The 20,056-nt window shown below is 43.2% G+C and overlaps 1 protein-coding gene across 4 annotated transcripts in view; it reads right to left on the bottom strand.

Moving 5' to 3' along the window:
• RAD51B (RAD51 paralog B) overlaps positions 1-20,056 on the bottom strand; it is a 641,700-nt gene that overhangs the window by 182,622 nt on the left and 439,022 nt on the right. For all 4 annotated transcript variants that reach the window (XM_029239093.1, XM_029239092.1, XM_029239091.1 and 1 more), the window contains exon 8: positions 5,839-5,935. In XM_029239093.1, coding sequence (XP_029094926.1) covers positions 5,839-5,935 — 97 coding nt within the window. The remainder of the gene's footprint in view (positions 1-5,838; positions 5,936-20,056) is intronic.

Genomic DNA, 20,056 nt, shown 5'->3' with positions numbered 1-20,056 from the left:
CTTTTTCTATAAATTAGGCCTTTCATGGCAGCTGAACCGTTGCGGGAAGTGGTATATACCCAGCTAAGGGCCGTGGATTCTTAAATATTAGGGGGAGTGGGGCACGGGTAGGTGTGTATCCCCTTGTGAACAGAAGCACGTGAAGTTGTGTGTGTTGATACGTGTCTATGGCTTTGGAATCAAAAACTGAAAGGTCACTAGGACACAAGTATTTGTATCCCAAACTCCCTCCTAAGAGGCAGCAGTGTGCAAATCTAGGATCTCACAGGAGGGGCTCTGGCTTCTGTTCCCGGCACCACCACCTCTCACTCGCTGTGTGGCCTTTGGGCAACTCCCTTCTCGCCTTCAGGCTTCACTTGCTTGAGGTGGATTAAATGATTCATCACATTAAGACATTTTTAAATACTATGGAAATGCTAATGTTCACAATGTTGATCATCATTGTTAATATTAACCTTGAAGTGACATTTCATGTTTTCAAAGCACTAATTATAACCAACCTGCACCATGCCCCCAAGAGGTGGATTTTTAAAGCTGCTCCGCCCACACTCACTTGCACAGGGTCCTACCCAAACCAATGAACATTTAGTTTGAGGTTGGGCTATGCAGGGCTTTGGAGCCAAAGTGTGGACAGAGTCCGGCTAACTTGACCAACCTACCCCAAAGTTTGTGGTTAATGGATTACAAATTTGGGTAATGCTGGACAATAAATTACAACTATAATAATAAAGCTGAAAGGACACACAATTTAAGCAGAAACACCAGTGTTTTTTATCGGAAATGAAAGAAACCATTGATCATAGCAACTGTCTGAGATTAGCAGGGAGCCACATTTTCAAACATCCTGCAGTAACTCCAGAGCAGATCCAGCTGGAAAGCAAGAGTGGAAATAAAACTTGAAAATTCCTACCACGCTTTGAAGTCTGTCTCTTTCACAACCATGAGTCCCTGATTCGTCCCAACCATTCTGAGCTGTTCTTGCTTGTTGAATTTATTTTAAAAGAGACACAAGCCACGCACTTGCATATAATCTATCAAATGGACTCCAGCTTTTTGCAGGGATGGTTTGTTAGGGAATATGAATCCCAAAATACCTTCTCTTGCACATGAAATCAGCCATCAGTTCAATTGGAATAGAAAGGCTTCTGATACTAAAACTAGAAACCACTCTTGGTTCTAGTAAATACTACTTTTTCCTCTTGTGTTCTTTCCTTGACCCATCCAGGTACTTTTAATTTTTAGTTTTTTAAGGCTGTTATCTATGAAAAACTATTACTACAGATAAAAGGATATTAAGTGCCACCCTAGGCTCCTAAAATGGGCGCGTCACCACACTGAAGTGACTGCTATCCCAGTAAATTATCTGAGGAAGGATAGCCAATGACCTAGGTTGAACAAAGCTTCAATCTTGCACAGGGCCCACTGTCACCGCACGTCAGTCTCACCTACCAACTGTGCCTGGGTGGATAGGGGCTCAGCCAGTCCTTTCTGCTCAAATCCCAGGTGACTTCAGAATAGGACATGGTGTCTTAGGCCAGCTGGACTGTTAGATCCTTTCTCTACTGATCACTATGACTGAGATCCGATCATCCTTAGCATCTTCGACGGACGCCGGGAAGAAATGTCAAGGGCATCTAAGAAACATGTCCTTGGTCACAGAACAGTCACAATAACCTAGTAAGTAACCAGACACTGAACTTCATAATAACCTACACGCCTGAGTTTCTGTCAACAGAGCAAAACACCGAAGAAGAAAATAGTTTGACTCACAGTGCCTGGTCAAGAACAATGTAGATCATAAAGTCAAAAATCCTGATTTCTGCCCTTGGGTTCAATCTGCATAAGTCTCAGCCGGTCCATTCCCCCACAGGAAGAAAATAATGTTTGTGAAAGGCACGCTGAAAACTGACAAGCACACTTGCACATATGAGGAGTTATTTTAACTAAATAGGAAAAATTCAATTTGCCCTCTCATGCCTTCTCAGGACACAAAGCTTACGGGTAGGAGCAATGTCGGGGGAGTCCTTTGGTGTCCACTTCTCCCTTCTTTGGCTCTCCCAACTGGGAGCTGAATAATTCACTGGGGGAACGAATCCTCAAAGGGAATCAGACCGTGGACCCTAGCAGTGAACGTAGGTCTACATAATCCAAGCAACAACCCAGGCACAAATTTAATAAGGAAAAAAAGCCCCAGCAACACAAAAACAAAGAACTCTCAACTTTACAAACACTGGGAGTGCAACAGCTGGTCAGCCGAGATTAAAGGAGCGTGAGAGAACACCTCCCCATCTCCTGCCTTCTCCTCCCCCGTCGAGGTCCCCGCAGCCAGCCAGGGCTCGCTTTTACAGCCCTGTGCAGATGACCTTGTTCCAGCTAAGATAGGAACTCTTTGATCTCAGCAGGGGGATGCTCTGGGCCTGCAGCTGGTAGATATTAATAGTACAGGATCCGCTGGTGTGGAAGAGATCTCTCAGTTGGGCCAGGTCACTCGTATCCCCTGCTCTGAGTCAGAGCAGAAGGAACTTCATTTCCCCGCATCAGCCCCTGCTGGGTACTTCTCTCGGGTCAACTCAGATCATTTTCACACTGGCTGCTCTCGGTCGCTTGTTCTCACCCCGCAACTGTTTTCAAGGGAGCGCTGTTTAAGCCGTGCCCTCTGCTCTTGTAGCTGAAATCTATTACAGGACAGGGTGAACCCTGGGCTCAGCCCATCACAGTGTGTTTCTCACTCTCACCAGCTTGCACACACTTCTAGTGTACATGTTTGCGTGGGAGAGAGGGTAGAGAGAGCAAGAGACAGACAGACAAGCCCAGAAGTGTTTACAGAGAGAGAGAGAGACAGCAGTATGGGGAGAGGGGGCTGTTAGAGGTATGCTGATGTATCAGTGCTAAGATTTCCGAGGATCCTTTCCATTATGTTTAATCTAGGACGACCAGGTCACTCTTCCCACCCTGTAAATCAGAATTTTAAAACCCCGTCACCAAGTGAACGCTCCTGACCTTCAGACCCACATCACATCTTACAGAGTCAGAGCTAGAAAAGGCTTCAGCCATCTTATATTCAACCTGTCTGTCTGTCATTTAACAGAAAAAACTGAGACCCAAAGTGATCAAAAGAGCTGCCCGAGATCACAGAGCTAATAACACAAGGGCAAAGCTGATGGTACAACGCATGCTTACAACAACAGAGAGATTTGTACATTTTAATCATAGCAACGTTAACAACCACTGCAATATATTTGAATAGGTATAAGTGTTCTAAGAAATTTATTATTTTTTTTCATTCACTGGTAAGGAACTTCATTATAGGCTTCAGAAAAAAAATTCTATAGACTCTTTATCTGCTTAGCTATGGAAGGAAAAGATCTAGAAAACTCAATTGCTTCCATTCTCCCTTGGGTTTCATAATAAGAAAAAGTTGTCTAAGGATGAGCTGGTAACTCTCCCTTGGCCATGAACAGGACTTTACCATTTTTTTGAAGCGGTTACACTGCAGCCACAAAGCAATTTCCTTTATATCTGTTTTGCTTCTCTTCTTTGCTTGAGATAAACCAGGAAGCCAGGACAAAGAAAAGTACTCTTACTTATTGGCTTTCAGATAAGGAAACAAGATAGTCTCTTCTGGTCTCCTCCTTGGAACTGAATAAATGTGTACGTGTGTAATACTTATAATAATAATTTTTAATCACGTTCATAGGTCTTTAAGTGATTCTCATGGTTCACTGTTGTTACAAAGCATTTACTATGGTACTGGTTCAGCATTTATTTACTGCCTACTACGTACCTAGAACTTTGCTGGTCATTCAGGCACAACAAAAAGAATACAAGAGAGCCTGTGACCTTAATCTTAATCTGGTGGGGAAACCATGAAAAGTTAATTTCTTTTTTCTTTTTTTTATCTTTTCTGTCTATTGCTGATCTGGTAGAAGGGCCACAGAGGAAGAAGAGAGAGTGAGACCAAGGCAGACTGGAACAGGCAAGGAGGTTTTGTGGAAGAGGTGGTCTTTTTTTTTTGAATTTTATTTTATTTATTTTTTAATACAGCAGGTTCTTACTAGTTATCCATTTTATACATATTAGTGTATATATGTCAACCCCAATCTCCCAGTTCATCCCACCACCACCACCCCCACCCCCATTTTTCCCCCTTGGTGTCCATACGTGAAGAGGTGGTCTTTAAATAAACCTCGAAGGAGTGGGAGGGTTTGGGAAGAAAAGAAGAGGTAGGAGTGAAAAAGGGAAATGCTGTTCTAGAAGGGTGAGCTGTCTCTGCAGAGGCACGGAGCCAGGGCTCAGGAGAGCAGGCAGAAGGTCAGCATACTTGCTGGAGGAGCTTCACAGAGGGGGAAGAGGAAGGAAAGGACAGACTACAAAGAGTTAAGAAGCATCAACTTAACCTAGCGTATTTTTGGGGAAACTGATCCACACAAGAGAAAAGAAAAAAACCTGATTTTCAGCATTTGCTGATTTCCATGGTGTAAATACTTCCACCCTGGTTGACTGCAAGCTAACAAGCCACAAATTCCCGAATATTTTAAAATCAGCTTGTTGATTTTTGCCCATTCTCAGGAAATGGGCTAAAACAATGTCAAGATTCCTGAGTAGGAGACTGACACAGTAAAAGGAAGCCAGAAATGGGGAAGTTTAATTTGGTAGTGTAAGATGTACGTGGGAGAGGCTGGAGTTGGGAAGGCCATTTTGGAATTTATTAACATAATCCAAGTGTGAGTTTTTAATAAGTCAGCTGATCACAATACAACTCACAAAAAAGAGGGCACAGATATATTTGGAAAGGACAACCAAGTAGACTTGATGATGAAAGAAGTGTATGGAGGGAACGAAAAATGATGATTCAGCTTTTTGGCGGGAATGACAAGGCATCACTGAGTGTGGAAATACGGTACACAGAGCACTCTACAGTTGTTATAAATAAGTAATTCGTTTCACTCTGAAAAACACTGCTGAGAAGCAGGGATGTGGTCCTTGCAATTTTTGAGACCATAATCCAAGGCCAATCCATGGAAAACCACCTGGGCAGTTAGGAGCCTTGCTAGCCCTAGAGGTCCCATATATTCCATCATGAATAATTCTCAGAAAATGGAAAGTGCAGAGGGGCCTGGAACAGCTATGCTCATCCACCCAGGCCCACAGCATACTGCCCTGAAAGAAATCAGACTACGACTAGCAGAACTCAGAAATGTCAAGTAAGAACTTTCAGTAAAACTAGAAACCACCCACTGGCTCAGTGGTGTAATTCCCCTAGCTACATAAACCAGAGCCAGTCTGACCTTTGCTAGCATGGGAGGGTGGAGAAAATTTTGCAGATTTACCAACGTGGCTAGTTTTTCTTAATCCTTCTGTAAAGCTGATTGGGAACGCCACGTCTCCAGTACATGACACTGGTGTACACTTTTAGCCAGTCCAAAAGTACCCAGCACAAACAAAAGGTTAAATTGCTGTACAACCATGGGTAAAGCCAACATTTGAGCATCAGTCTCAAAAACAAAGTCATTTAGCAGTTCACCAGCCCTCATACTGAGGACCCAAAAGAACCTACTGAGGAGTGACGAGCCTTAGGGGGAGGTGATAAGATGCCTGTGAAGATGATTCACTCAGGTGAAAAAGGAAGCTCACTTATAGAGACAGAGCAACACACTCTCCAAATATAAGGGATCAGATGCCAGGAAAGGTGGCCAAGCCTATATCGCCAGGCTCCGGCTGGGTTCACTGGCCAGGGCCTGTTAGCTGTGTGTCTCAGCTCTCAGCAGAAGGCAGAGAGGCAGTGGCGGAGCCGTATGTCAGTGTCAAGTTTCAGCCCCTCTAAGACAGATCCCTTACCTTCAGACAGGGACAAATCATCAGCTGGAGACACCAGGTCTGCCTGAGAAGCTAGGGCTCCACTCAGATGGGTTGTAATTTGATTCGTCAAGATAACCTGTGAACAGACAAGGAGAAGGCGGAGGGAAGGGAGAAGAGAGAAGACCAAATTAATTCTTAGAGCTATCAAAAGGCTGTAGTTTAGGGGAAGACTGATAAGTACGCAGGTAGGAAAACCCCAGCTCTGACTTGCATCAGTTTTATCTTTAGGCCAGAACTATCTGGCAACGCCTCCAGGTCATTCAAATCACAGAAGACCGAGGAAACAGACTGACTTTTTTCAGAGCTTAAACCACTAATCAATTCTTTCTAAATGCTGAGTAAATTGGGACAGAGAAGTGTCGCCATATTACCTGAATAATAGAAGGCCAACCAGAGAATTAAGATGAATACGTGCACACTTTATCATTTTTAAATTATATTCGCAACATACAATATGACTAGCGCTGAAGAAAAGCAATAATTTAACATCTGGGTGCCTGGGGCTTCTTCCCTTGTTAACTGGAAAGTCAGAATTTTATTTCCAAATTTGTGAAATTAGAATAAAATTCATCTCTAAAGGAATAGCACTCTTCTTCTTTTCAGTAAGTTGAATTCTAACAAAAGAATTCCAAAGTCTCACTATGTATTTAAAACACAAATTAATAGAATCCGACCTATACAAAGTAAAGGTCATAACATTTAAAATTCCTAGAAAGGACTCTAAAGTTACCTAATCCACATGATTTATTTCCACACAATATTTTTACATGTGGTTCCATCCAGAAATTATTCTTTTCCTTAAAAAATCCTCATTTATAAAATTTGCTCTATTGTTTAGAAACCTAAAGGAAGAACAAAACACAGATTCTCTCCTGGAAAACTGCAGCAAGACTAACGTTACAATCATTTCTCAAGATTTGAGGTGTTCCCAGCGTGGGCATCTTGGTGAACCATCTTGGTCCCTCAGAGGAAACATAACTTCTGAAAAACTAGGCATTTAGTACCTGGAATATGCAACTAGCCAAATCGTCATGGTCTGTCCCAAGGGTCAGCTATGGTTTTGCTGCCACCCTGATTGGAGCAGAAATGGAAATTGTCTCCATTCTTTATTGTCCAGCTTTTCAGCCACACCTCTGTCGCTGTCTCTTGAATGGACCAATGACACGTTATAAATCCTATGCCCATGGCAGCTTAATTGGGGGCTGAGAGGGGAGCACGATGGCAGGGTCAGGAAAAGAAGTGAAGTACTCTATTAACAAAGACAGCCTGTCCAAGGTCTTTGTGTGTCAACTAGGCTCGTGTGAATCCCCAGCTACTCTGCAGCGATGACCGGATGTTGCAGTATTCCACTGAGTATTTGCTAATCTCATCCTTCCTATTCTTTTGTATTGCTCATTTTCATCTGGACTGGTAAGAATCACATATGATAAGTCTTTCAATTAAAATGGCTGGAAATGGCCAAATAAAAGCCTGCTCTTTTAAGAAATAAATACTCATATTCAGGAGCAAGAATAAGCAATTATGTTCATTTTCCTCTTTATTATATAGGGTACGGGCTTTGGTGTTCAATAAAACTGGGTTCAAATTCTGACTGTGACACTGTGAACCTTGGGAAAGTTACTTGAATCTTTGAGCTTCATCTATTCATAGGTAAAATAACACCTATCTTATAGAACCGTTATGAGAATTGAATGAGATAATCAATGTAAGGTATTTAATATAGTGTCTGGCACGTGATAAATATCCAGTAAATGTAAGCCATTGTTGTTGCTATTATTTCCTTAAGAAGAATGTTATATAGGTTAATAAATTACTAATAAAGTATATGCCACATGCTTCAGATCATTGGATCTAACAACAGAACATGAAATCACAATTTTCTACATCAGGATATATACTTCAGTACCTGATCATTTCTACCAGTCTCAGTCCTTCCTAAGCTTAACTTAGTTTCAAAGAATTTGTGTAAAAATCTCAGTAAGAAAACGATAGTAATTATTTAAAGCAAGACCAGTAAGAAACCGGCATTGTTTTGAGAATAGCACGTGATTTTTCTACCAGTGAAGAAAATAATGTATCTGTCATAGTTTAAAAAAAAAAAAAAAAAGTGAAGCTTCAGGAGATCTAGACATGTAAGCTCTATTTTGGGGGGAATTCTTCTAAAAGGTGGTTTGGTGAAAATGACTAGAACACTAGTGATATAGTAACAGTAATGAGAAAAATAATTATTGAATACCAACCATGCAAAGCATGTCACCATGTACACAGGGGAAAATAAAGAGGTGAAGGCTCTGTGTGTCTTCTCTAAAACTCGCAAGTTAAAAGATAAGACATTTACTAAGATATTCAGACCACTTTTTCTCAATTTTATTATTATTTCCCTGGTCCTACAATGGAAACTTATACTGAGATGATGGCTTTATTGTACATAGCTAAGAAGATGACACCCTGCTGAGCCTAAAACCAAACTACAGATGTGCCTCCAAAGATACCCACCCCCAGTGCCACTTCCAATGCAAGAGTAGATGGAGAAGAAACCATTTGTACTCTCCAATGGCAAAAGAACAAGCTCCTAAGTGGTTTCGCTAATAATCCACTCCCTTTTTATTATGAGTCTGAAAGCCAAATTGCTGAAGGGATACATAGCAACCAAACGCAGGGGGCTGCTCTTGCCGAATTGTTGTGATTTTCTAAATCTGTGATCAGCAAAATGATAAAATGGAAATATTTCCAAATAGCATTGATTACAAATAATCATGACTTGGGCAGAAGCCTATAGATGTGTTGTCCTCTGAGGCAATCTGGAGACATGAAGACTACACTCCTAGAATAACTTATCAAATACTATTACACATTATAAACAGAGTCTTAACACTATTTGCTTTGCAAAAATGAGTTCTGACTGACACTTCAGAGGCTCTTTCGGGCTGCTCTGCTCCACTGGAAAGAGGAAGGCTTCTGACGCTCGGTACTAAATTTGTGCAGGAGCAGTGTGCACAATGATTAGGCTGAGGGCTTTGGAGTCAAACAAACGTGAGTTCAGATCACTTACTATGTGACGTTGAGCAAGTTTCACAACTCTCTGGGTATAATTCTTAACTCACAGGGTTTTGAGGATTAAACTGGATAATGCACATAAAGTCCTGAGCATAGTGCCTGGCCAATGGGAAATGCTTAAATGGTAACCTCCATCACTGTCTTTGCTGATTTTACACCTTGCTTGTTGAGAAAGAAAACCCATGCCTGCTTCCCTTTTGTACAACATATAGTACGCTGATGACAAAGAACAAATATTTGCTGGTGATATGCTCAAAAAGCATAAGAATTTAATTGAAAGTGCATGCTATTTTTGCCATTTCTCTAGAAGTATGACTTATTAAAAACATACAACACACCCCACCCTCCTTCCTGCTACTACCATCAATTTCAAATCCAACGGCTAGAGTGAGATTCTTGGACGAAGGGGAAATTTTGCTTTTGTTTTTTTGATGGTAGTGATTACATCTTTACATCTGAAGCCAGGAGAAAATGGAATTCAGCTTAGTTTACTCTTCAGGCAACAGAAGACCATCTACCTACTGAGGGGAAACAGGCAGCCCTCTACATTGTATAAAGTAACTGTTAACTCCGTGCAACTCTGTATATGGAGAGACCGCTTACTCCCAGGGCTTCCTTGCAAAGCCGGCAGGTTGTAGGATGCTTCAGGTACACATGAATAGGAAATGCCTCCTCATATCATGTCACATATACCTTGAGTCTCATTTTTAGTGCTCCCCTCCCAAGGCAAAATGGGGGGGGATGCTAAGTTTGCCCCTGGGTTCTAAGTTTCCCTTGCATCATTCAGCTTCCCTAAATGCATCCTACTCGACCCTTCTGTGCACTGTAGTTCAACACCTAAGCTCAGTTCAAAGGAACAATGAAGCTCTCAAAGAAGAATAAACTTCAGAGTACAGATTCATAAATAACCTAATAGGCCCCGCCATCAGAGAGAGCAGGGCTTCTCTTATAAGCTAGAGAGGAGATGGAAAAACAGGAAGGAGTTAAAGACCAGAAGAACTAGTAAGGCAGATGGTTGGGAATGAATGTCATTTTGGTCAGAAGGCAGAAGGTCCTGGGGATGAAAACCTAGCCAACACACAAACAAACAAAAACATATGACTCTTTTCCACTGAGTATCAAAAAGGCAGCTTCCGAAAGCAAATAGCTAGAGGTTAAGGGGGAAGGAGCAGAATACACTGGTCAGAAGAACCATCAGCCTCCAGGGTCAGGGGACTGGTGAGCTGGAGTCCACTGACCAATTGAGCCTGACTCCCCACTAATCTCTGTGTCCATTGTGGACCACCTGCCTTCAGTTGGCACATCTTTCTTCAGCTACGCTAGGACCAGACTAATTTAGGCTATACCCACACCCCATGCATGTCTCCTGCCCCTGGTCCAAAATAAATCCTGCCTTAAGGGGCCTCTGTATGTGTCTAGTCTGATCTACTCTACACTGAAGTATTAAAGACGAATCTCTATTGGGAGCTCCATGAGCAGCCACTTAGTGTATTCCAGCCCAGTGGAAAATGGTGGAGAGAAGAGAAAGTGGGACAGCCCTGGAGAAATCAAAGTAGGGAACTGTCAGGCCTAAAGGTCCAGCTTTTGATAAAGAGCCTCCTTTTATTTGACCCTTGGGAGGTGACAAAGAGTGAGTCTGTGGTCAATCAGGAATAGAATAAGTTGGAATGGGATATCTGGCCCTGTTCGGTCAGCAGAAGAGAGATTCATGGTCAACAAAACAATAACTCAATATTTATAAGTCAGATTCTTTTAAGGACCTAAGAATATGGCACATGCCCTCATTCAGCTTTCTGTGGGGGCAGGTGAGAGGCAAATTTTATAATCCCCGCCTTCCAGAGAGTGAACTAGAGTCATCTGCCTGAGATTAATAGTCTAGATAAGAAAGGGGGTCTACAGGCCTCCCTGCCCACTCTCCCTCCTAAGACAGCACTGGGCAGAGGAGAGGAGAGCCAGGAACTCTCAGCCCAGAGCCACAGGCAGGTCCAGGCCTTGATGCCCTGGTCTCCAGAATTCAATCTAATATAAGTAACGAACAAAGGGATCTAACACCTAGAAATACATTAAAAGATTATGAAAATGCTACATTGTAACAAGCCCAATCTTGTGACAAGAGTCCTTTCATACTCTGACGTTAATAAATAACCACAAACCAAGTAGCTTCAGCTTCTACAGAAGTGTCAAGCATTTGAGGCAATCCTAGCCCAATTCTGCCAGTCTTTTTAGTGGCTTTCGGTGGCTTCAGATGCATGTGGCTGGTCACTTCGGAAACCCACAGGAGGCTTGAAAACTAAAGCTCTTCATGTCCTTGGTGCAACAGAGTTCAAGGATTCCTCGGCTAGAGGAATCATGAGGCAACCTCAGGCATCTCGGGGGCATTTTTATGCCCAGAAGGACATCTGCTTTCTCCTCCCTCCCGCCCATTCCCTGCTAGAAACCTGCTACAGCCTAACACAGAGAATCAGAGAAGTCTCAAGACCACTTTAACTAAGCCTGAAGGGCTAGGTGCGGTGATTCAGCTCCCAAGGAAACAGGCAGCCCACTGGATAACCTGGCCAGCCAGAGAAAGGGCATCAGTTGAGTGACAGAGAGAGACCTCAGGGCTGCCTCTGCCCCCAAACTGCCTACCTGCTGTCAAATCTAGCACTCTCAGATTGACAGGGCTCTGAACTGTAATGGAACAGAACTTTTTTGTCAAATAATATACATGTACACACATGTATAGATGTATAACCGAATCGCTTTGCTGTACACCTGAAACTAACACAATATTGTAAATCAACTATGCTTCAATGAAAAAAAATTAAGTGACTGTAACCAAAACTTTCCCCAAATACTATATATATATACATATGACAGGGCTCTGCTTTTCATAGGTTTTGAAGGCAAAAAAATGTTCGGATTTTTCCGTAAGATCTTATTTTTATACCAATATTATTTCAGTATAAAAAAATGACCTATCTGCTTAAGGTGTGCTTTTTTAAAATGTTACTTTTGGTATCTAAAATGATCCTAATTGCCAGGTATGACAGTGATGGAGCCTTTCTATCTAAACACAGGCCTTGAATAAGTCAGAAATTCTGAGTTTTAATCCTGGCTCGGTTAAGGGTTACTGAATGCCTTGCTCTTAAGGAGACAGGGGCCGGAATTTTCCTGTGAGAAATTGGTAAGGTTCATTGAGTCCTTTCATCACCAAGGCTTGAGAGAAAGGCCCTGGAGTGGTTTTCACCATCCTCTCCTCATGCTTCCCAACCATGACGGTGTCTGCCCCAGCCTATCTGCTGAATAGGAGCCGGGAGTCGGAGGGAAATGGGGGATGGGGAGAAGAAAACAGGCGAGGGCGAGAGGCAGAGGTAGAAGGCCAAGAAGGGCGAGAGGGGTGCTCTGCGTGCAGTGTGGGAACAGGGTAACTCCCCCCAAAATCAGGTGTAGACAGCCATACTCGCAAACTCACACCTCTCCCCTGACTATTCCCCACCTCCTCCCTTCCGGTCACTTCCAGCTTTGAAAGGAAATATCCAATATTTGAGGAAAAGTCAGACCAAATATTTTAGAGTGTGAGTATCACAAATCTGGTTTTACTCTTCACCGGCTTAGTTTTGCCAAGCTCTGGAAAATTATAAATCATTCCATTATGAAAAAAAGAAATTGTTTTTCTTTAGCTTCAGCCCAGAGAATATCAACTGTCAGCTCTAGAATAAAGAACTGATAGGGGTTTAGTATTCCAGCCTGCTATTTCCATCTTGAAGGTCTGCGTGACAACTGTTTTCTGGGAAAATCTGAAAGGCTACGGGGGATTTTCCTTTCGAAATATTTGTGGTAAAAGGACCAAACTTCAATTTGGCTTGAAGAAAAGATTATTGTGGAAGTTAGGAAGCCTGCCTTTTATTTCTGGCTCTGTCAACTAAACTGCTGTGCAATTTTGGAAAAGGCTCCTAACCTCTCTGTACCTAAAAGTGAGTCCATAAAAAACATGAAGAAAATGAGTGTATTATGACCATAAAGGTAGCAGCCCACTATGAAAAATGTTTCAAACCACATTAGCATTAGTGTTGTCCCTAAAATTCCACCACTATCATTGATTCTCATCATGTCCAACCTTAGGAAATCCATCTTACATAGAACCAATTGGCAGTGCCTGAGGAAGATAGGAGGGGAAAAAAAGAATAAGGGAGATAACTTTAAATAGTTTTGTGTTTATGGTGAGGATACTTTCAATCTTGATAAAATCCACACCTCTTATAACAGACCTGAAGAAGAAAACCTCTGTTGCAGATTTCATTGTGAAATTCACAGGTAGAGCTAGTAGGAGAGTCCTTAAAGAAGATATTGGCCCAGTATGAGGCAACATAGATGGAGGAAGAGAAAAGAATCTCCTCGGCTTTGCACAAACACACACTCACTCAATCACAAAGGGATGGATGATAATACTGCTTTCACCTCATCGTAGCCATTGCCTCGACCACTGTTTAGAGACAATGCACTGAGGCAGAACTGTGTCTGCCATTTTGGCCAAAAGTAACACACAAGAAAACAGCAGGGCACCACAGGGTGGCTTTCTCCTTGGCCTACTTCTCCTGGGGTACGCATGCAAGAGGATGTAGTGGAAACCCTGGGCCCGTAGCTATTGTGCCGTAGATGTAGGCGTGAAGCGCTCAGCTTCCACTGTCGGCTCGCTGTTCCACTGGCCCCAATGGGGCTGAGGTTAACACGTGTTGGTTCCGGGCCTCAGATGGGGCGACAGTTGTAATGGGGCCACAAACAGCAGGTTGGTGTGCTGTTTCCACCTTCAACCCAACCTCGGCGGCATCCTGTCAGTGATGCGAGGCCCGCTGCAGGAAACAACACGCACCACTGGTGAACTGCGACAGTGCACTCACAGTGGCTTCAAATGGTGCATACTCCAACTGTGGGCAATTCTGCAGTTAGCATGGGAACAAAAAAGTCTCTGGTCAGCCAGGGCTTGGAAAAGAACAAGGCCGCTTGTCAGATGACTCTGAGGTTCACGGACATGGAAGAAACCTTCCTACCAGCCTTCATTGCACTGTGGCCTTTCCCGTGGCCGAGTGGCTTTTGTGTGGAGTTTGTTTGGTTGTCTTCGCCCGCACCCTTACTGCCCACCGAGCCCCACAAAAAGGCAGGGGAGGTGAATTTCCAACAACCCCCTGAGTTTCTGCTGACCTTTTTAGGTGTTTTTGTTACTTGGTGGTGCTTTCTATTCACGTGTACGCCTGGTCTCTGGGGATTCCCCTCCCTTTGATTTGCAAAGAGGATTAGAAAGACACAGCTTTGTGATCTGTCCATCACAGACGGCTGCTATTAACTGATTTCCCCTCCTTAGACTCATTTGAGACCAAGAAAACACTTCTGTTGAGTCACTTGCTCCCTGGGAATCTGAAAATATGGTTCTTGGGGGGAGTCCAGCCTGATAAACACTGACCTGGCTATTCTCCAGCCCCACCACACTGTTAGTGGCTTATAGGAGGGAGGAGCTGAAGCCCAGAGGGGCCTCTGAGAAACCTCCAAAGGAGGATGTGCCAACAGTGGTCTGACTCCTTGTTTCTCTATTTCACGGAGGCAAATGGCAGCCTAACCAAGGGCTCTCCAAACTCAGTAACTGGATGTGTGCATTCAACTCTATCTCCAGAGTGAATCTGTGGCATAAAATGGGAGCAAAGGTCACTCAGTATCTGTTCCAAAGGAGGTCAGAAGGTCTGCCTAGGAACAAACTTCCAAGGCAGCAGCTTCATCAGATATGCTCTTGAACAGAACTATTTATTTGACGTCCTCAAGGAAGGGATATTGTGTAAGGTGTTATTTAAAAACAAAAGGTGGGGGGAGGTTGGGAGCTGAAGCAATGTTGTCTATGTCTATACTTAAATACATGATATCAATAAAGGCAAACAATAATCAACTTCGATTAAACAGAGTCAACATAGGAGAGACACAAGAAGAATAGGCCCAGAACAAATACATTAAAATGGCTAAACATTTACATGGTGAGTAGGAACGGACTTCCTTCCAGGGCAATGCCCTTGGAGTGGAGGTCTCCCATCATGGCCACTAACGAGCCAACTACCGATCACAAGCTATAGGCCCACAAAACAGATACCCTGGCCAAGGGCAGATCACACTCAGTGCCAGATGACAAATAGGTTTGCAGTCTCCAATACCCACGCTGGTAGCTTGGGACTGGCCACCTGGAGCACCGACCCAAGAGGAAATGTGAGGTGGTGTCAGACCTCTGAGTTGCTACAGAGGATGGTGAGGCACATGTGCTGCTAAACTTGACCAATATCACGTGAATGCCATCCTGAATTCCTTCCTTCCTCACTTTCAGTTGTTCGCCTATGATCATGTTCACCTCTCACATGACGTCATTACCAAGAACGATCATGCCATTTTCCACGAGTATGATATTTTAAATTTTTCAGAGTTTGTCCACAGAATGGTCTTAGCTGACCCTAACTGCCTAGTGAGGGAAGCTGAAAAATAGCTGAGGTAGCTGTTGTGTGTTAGAAGGGTGGGCTCTGCAGTCAAACCTCCTGGTTCTACCACCTACTGGCTGGAGAGTTTCAGGTAGGATACTTAATCTCTCTCTGCCTTTCTTCAACTCTGTAATTGGGACAACAATCATACCTATTGTGGGGATAAATGAGTTGGCATATAAAGCACTTAAGACAGTGCCTAATACCTAACAGGTGCCTAACAAATATTAGCTCTTTATTCTATCCACTTCAGTTTTCCCAGTGAAAAAATTGAGGCTTGAGACCTCTATATTCTATCTCTGTATTTCTCGTGGTTCGCTCACTCGGGCTAAGTGCCCCAGTCTGAAATATCCTCCTTTACTCTTCTTTAAGTTTCCACCTTTCCGGGGCCAGTTCAGATCTTCCCTCTTCCATGAAATCTTTCCTAACTATGCTGGCTGCCACTGACTTCTCAGTTCTGGATATCCCCACTCTAGAATCAGTACCAAGTAATTCAGTACGAGAATTTTTCTCTAGTTATGTCATCTGTGTTATTCTTATCTTTCTACCTACAGCGTAAATGTTATGAGATTTTATGTGCTTCTAAAGGAGGGAAAGGAGAAGGGGGGAAACTAACATCTACTGAGCACTTCCTATGTATCAGACCCTGTACCAAGCACTTTACATACATTAGCTCATTTCATCCTCACCTCGGTGGAGTAAACATTATTATCTTCGTTTTGAAGATGAGGAAACTGAGGTTTACAGAAGTTGAGCAATTTTCTCAGACCAAATAGCACGTAGAAGAGCCGGATTCAAACCAGATCTGTCTGGCCCTGTAGCCTACACTGGTTCTACCACATAAAAGGCTCTCAACGTGAAAACTCACAGCCTTGTGGATCTTTGTTGATTAATTTCTTCAGAGCAAGGCATTTGCTGACATCAGATTGACCAAGTTCTGTGCTGTTTAATGCAAAATCACATGTAAAGGAAAACTGTTCAAAACATTTAAACATTTAAGAATAAGACAAACTTTCAGTAGCAAGAAGAAACCAGTTGACTGTTAGATTGCTGTCTGGTAGAGTTGGAAACATTGAGGCTTCAGGCCAGGGAGGAACCATGCTCTAGCAGGTATGGCAAGAGAAAGGATACAGATTCCTGGAGTCTATTTCTGTCTTGGCCACTAACCACTTTGCTAATATTTTCACTTCTGCTAAAATGAGATGACAAGAGTTTCAGAAGAAAGGTTGCCACATAAGAGCAGAATAAAAACAGGCAGTTAGCTGGTTAAAAGTGGTAGAGCCACAAACAACTTCGGGATCTAGAATAGGAGTTCACAGCTGGGACAAATTCCATTTAGGCATTTGTCTTTCCAGCTTCACTTCAACTCTTAGAGAGCAGCACTGAGTATGGAACAATCCTTAAATCTAAATGATAACAGTATCTATGTCTTTTTTTTTTTTTACTTTCTTCATTTTTTTTTTTAAATTGAAGTATAGTTGACTGACAATGTTGTGTTAGTTTCTGGTGTACAGCAAGTGATTCAGTTACATACATATTCTTTTCTGGATTCTTTTCCATTATAGTTTATGCTTTTAAATACCCTACAAGGGCTATCTTTAGTTTACTGAGGATCCATGTGAGTCATTCAAGAAGTTTGTTAGGGCTTCCCTGGTGTCACAGTAGTTGGGGATCCGCCTGTCAATGCAGGGGACACAGGTTCGAGCCCTGGTCCGGGAAGATCCCACATGCCGCGGAGCAACTAAACCCGTGCACTGCAACTACTGAGCCTGCGCTCTAGAGCCTAAGAGCCACAACTACTGAGCCCGTGTGCCACAACTACTGAAGCCCGCGTGCCTAGAGCCCGTGCTCTGCAACAAGAGAAGCCACCGCAATAAGAAGCCTGTGCACCACAACAAAGAGTAGCCCCCGCTCGCTGCAAGTAGAGAAAGCCCGGGCACAGCAACGAAGACCCAATGCAGCCAAAAAGAAAGAAAGAAAGAAAGAAGTTTGTTATTATCCTACTTGAAATGATGTTTGCATCTATTTTCAGACTGGTTACTCCATGCCAGGGTGGTACTAAGTGAGAATCAACGAATTGATTCTTAGTATGTTTGGTAATCAATTTATGAAGTGTATTAGTGCCTCTGCATCCTGGAGGCCCCAGTTTTACGGTGAGGACACAGCTGGGATAGAGGTAGTAGGGTCAGAGGTTTGTTCTGGGTCTTTGAAGTCATCCAGCCAGGAGTCTAGGCCTGCAAGGACTGGTGACCTCGGCAGGTCTGTAGCTATTCCTGCAGCCCTTTAAGGTGCCTCATGATCCTTTTGCAAAGAAGGACACAGGACCTGTGGGTGGTGACTGTCATTTCCATATATCTGGAGTCCCACTGAATTCAGGATCCTGGAGCTGTGGGCGAGTCTCGTGGAAGACTTCTTGCTCCCATCAAGGCCTGGGAGGGATCACTGCTGGGAATGGGGGCCCAGGAATGGGAGGCCAAGCAAGCTTTCTTCTGTCTGGTTATTGACAACACAGTGTTCCTTCTCATGGGCTCCTCCTGCCCTCCCCAGGACCACACTGAAATGACTAAACCTGCCGTCACTCCAGTGAATCCACTCAAATAAATAAGTCAATCCTCTTTAAGTTTGTGGTCTCAACTCCTTGTTGGTTTATTGCAAAATTAAAGGGCACACAGAGTAGAACCATCAATCAGTAACCAGCAGAGGAATAAGCTCTTTGTGGAATGTACTGAGAAGCAGGAAAGAAGACGGAAAAAAAATGAAAAGAAACCTCATGAAATGGTCATTTGTTAGGAGGACAGAGGGGAAAAAAAAAATCCACATTTCACATGCAGCATAATTTAGGAAAAGTCTTATTAAAGGTTTCCTATCTCTCCAGGAGAGCAAGCTCAGGAACGCAAACAAAAATCCCTCAAAATGATCTGCCATTTATTAGTGCTGGTTTCTTGTGGGTTTTGCTGTATTCCATAGACACAGCCAGAGATCATGGGGACGAGAGGCTGGAACAGTGACTCAGCAGGCTCAGGACTGGGGAAGGAGAGGAGATATTAACTACTGTTTATTATAAAACAAATAAACAAATACAAACAGTCTCCCTCAGCCCTTTCACCCCAACCTGACCTTCCCTTAGCACCCTATTATTTAAAGTAAAAGCACCTAGTACCATGCCTTATTTAGAATTTTTAATAAATGCTATTTGATGAAGGTAAAAACTGAAGAGCAATATATAGTCCAGGGCTCAGTCCCCAGTGGGTGCCAAATACCTCACTCAATGCCCTATTTACATAACCTCCTCAGTCCTCATTGCAATCCTGTGAGGTAGGTGACATTATTCTTCCACTTTAAGGATAAATGTATTTAATAATGTGCCTAGCTTACAGCAAGCAGCTATGCCTGTGTCACCCCAAAACCACTCTTTCAACCAGATACATCAAATTCAAGCATGACACCAAGAAAACTATTATGGCATTCTAAATCCTGCTGGAAGAGATGAAATCGGTAGTATTGGAAACAGCATAATGGTAACTCATCAGTCCTATGTCTCCCTTGCACATTTTCTACTCCAGGTAAGTCCCTTCTCTAGACAACTAGTATCGATATTCTTGCCCATTTCACAGGAGAGGAAAGCAAGGTGCCAAGAGGTGTGGGGAATTGCTTACACTAATAAGAAGAAGAGCCATTAGACCATAACATGGCTTTGATTCTCACCCGTGGCAAAATGTAGCTTTTGAAATAACTTGCTAATGGGGAAGAATTCCTTATAAAATCTCATCTGAATCTCCTTACCATCTAGTGATAAGGTAAGTATTACATCTCTTTCCACGTCAGAGAGGAAAAGTGAGTGGCCTATAGTCTACAGCATATAAATGGACCCAAACCCAGGTCTGCTGACTCCAAATCCCATGCTCTTTACATTCCTTGACCCTGAAAGGGAGCACACCTCGCAAAGAGAGGCAGACTGATGGTAAAGGAATGACAACCATGAGAAAGCTGGGTCTCAGTGTCTTTCTGAAACAAGTATGAGCTGCTTGTGAAGTTGTGATGCCCAGTCCAATGGAATCTTGGCTTCACTTCTTTTCTCTACAGAGATGACTATCTATATAGTGTTAGAGCCTCTATGGTCTCTCTGAGGGTAGTCCTCCATTACTAATGCGAGGCTCATTATAAGTGCTGCTTATGGTTTATCAGAAGTGGTCCCATTCATTAATTCAGCCAAGGAGTTCCCGAGAGGACAGCGGAAGCAAGAGAAAGCCATATCTGGGACTAGGTAGGTTCAGGGCAAGACTGCAAGGAGGTTAAAGAATAAAGTATATAATTAGGGCTTCCCACCGCAGGCCTCACCATCTTCTCTCTGATCTAGGTACCCCATGGACTTTGTGCACTCATCCTTCCCAGCACAGCTAGAGTGGAACCCCTCCCAGACCTCCTTGCCCTGGCCTGCACTACCTTGCAGGGCTTTGAGAGCCCAAGATCCCACCCTTGTACCATCTACCACTGCTCATAAATCTATACAGCCCTTTCTTCCCTCTTTCTAAAGAACTAAATCTTAAATAAGCCTTAGGTGACTTTGGCTACAGATCTTCAAGTTACCAGGTAGGGCCCCTAGTGACATACCTACCAATGGCTCTAAAGCAATGGCTCTGAAGTGGTACAGG

Source organism: Monodon monoceros, unplaced genomic scaffold (assembly GCF_005190385.1).
Source record: "Monodon monoceros isolate NGI ecotype Baffin Bay Population unplaced genomic scaffold, NGI_Narwhal_1 Super_Scaffold_21, whole genome shotgun sequence".
Classification (NCBI taxonomy): Eukaryota; Metazoa; Chordata; class Mammalia; order Artiodactyla; family Monodontidae; genus Monodon; species Monodon monoceros.
Note: the sequence above shows the minus strand (reverse complement) of the source record. Positions and strands in the feature narration are given on the sequence as shown.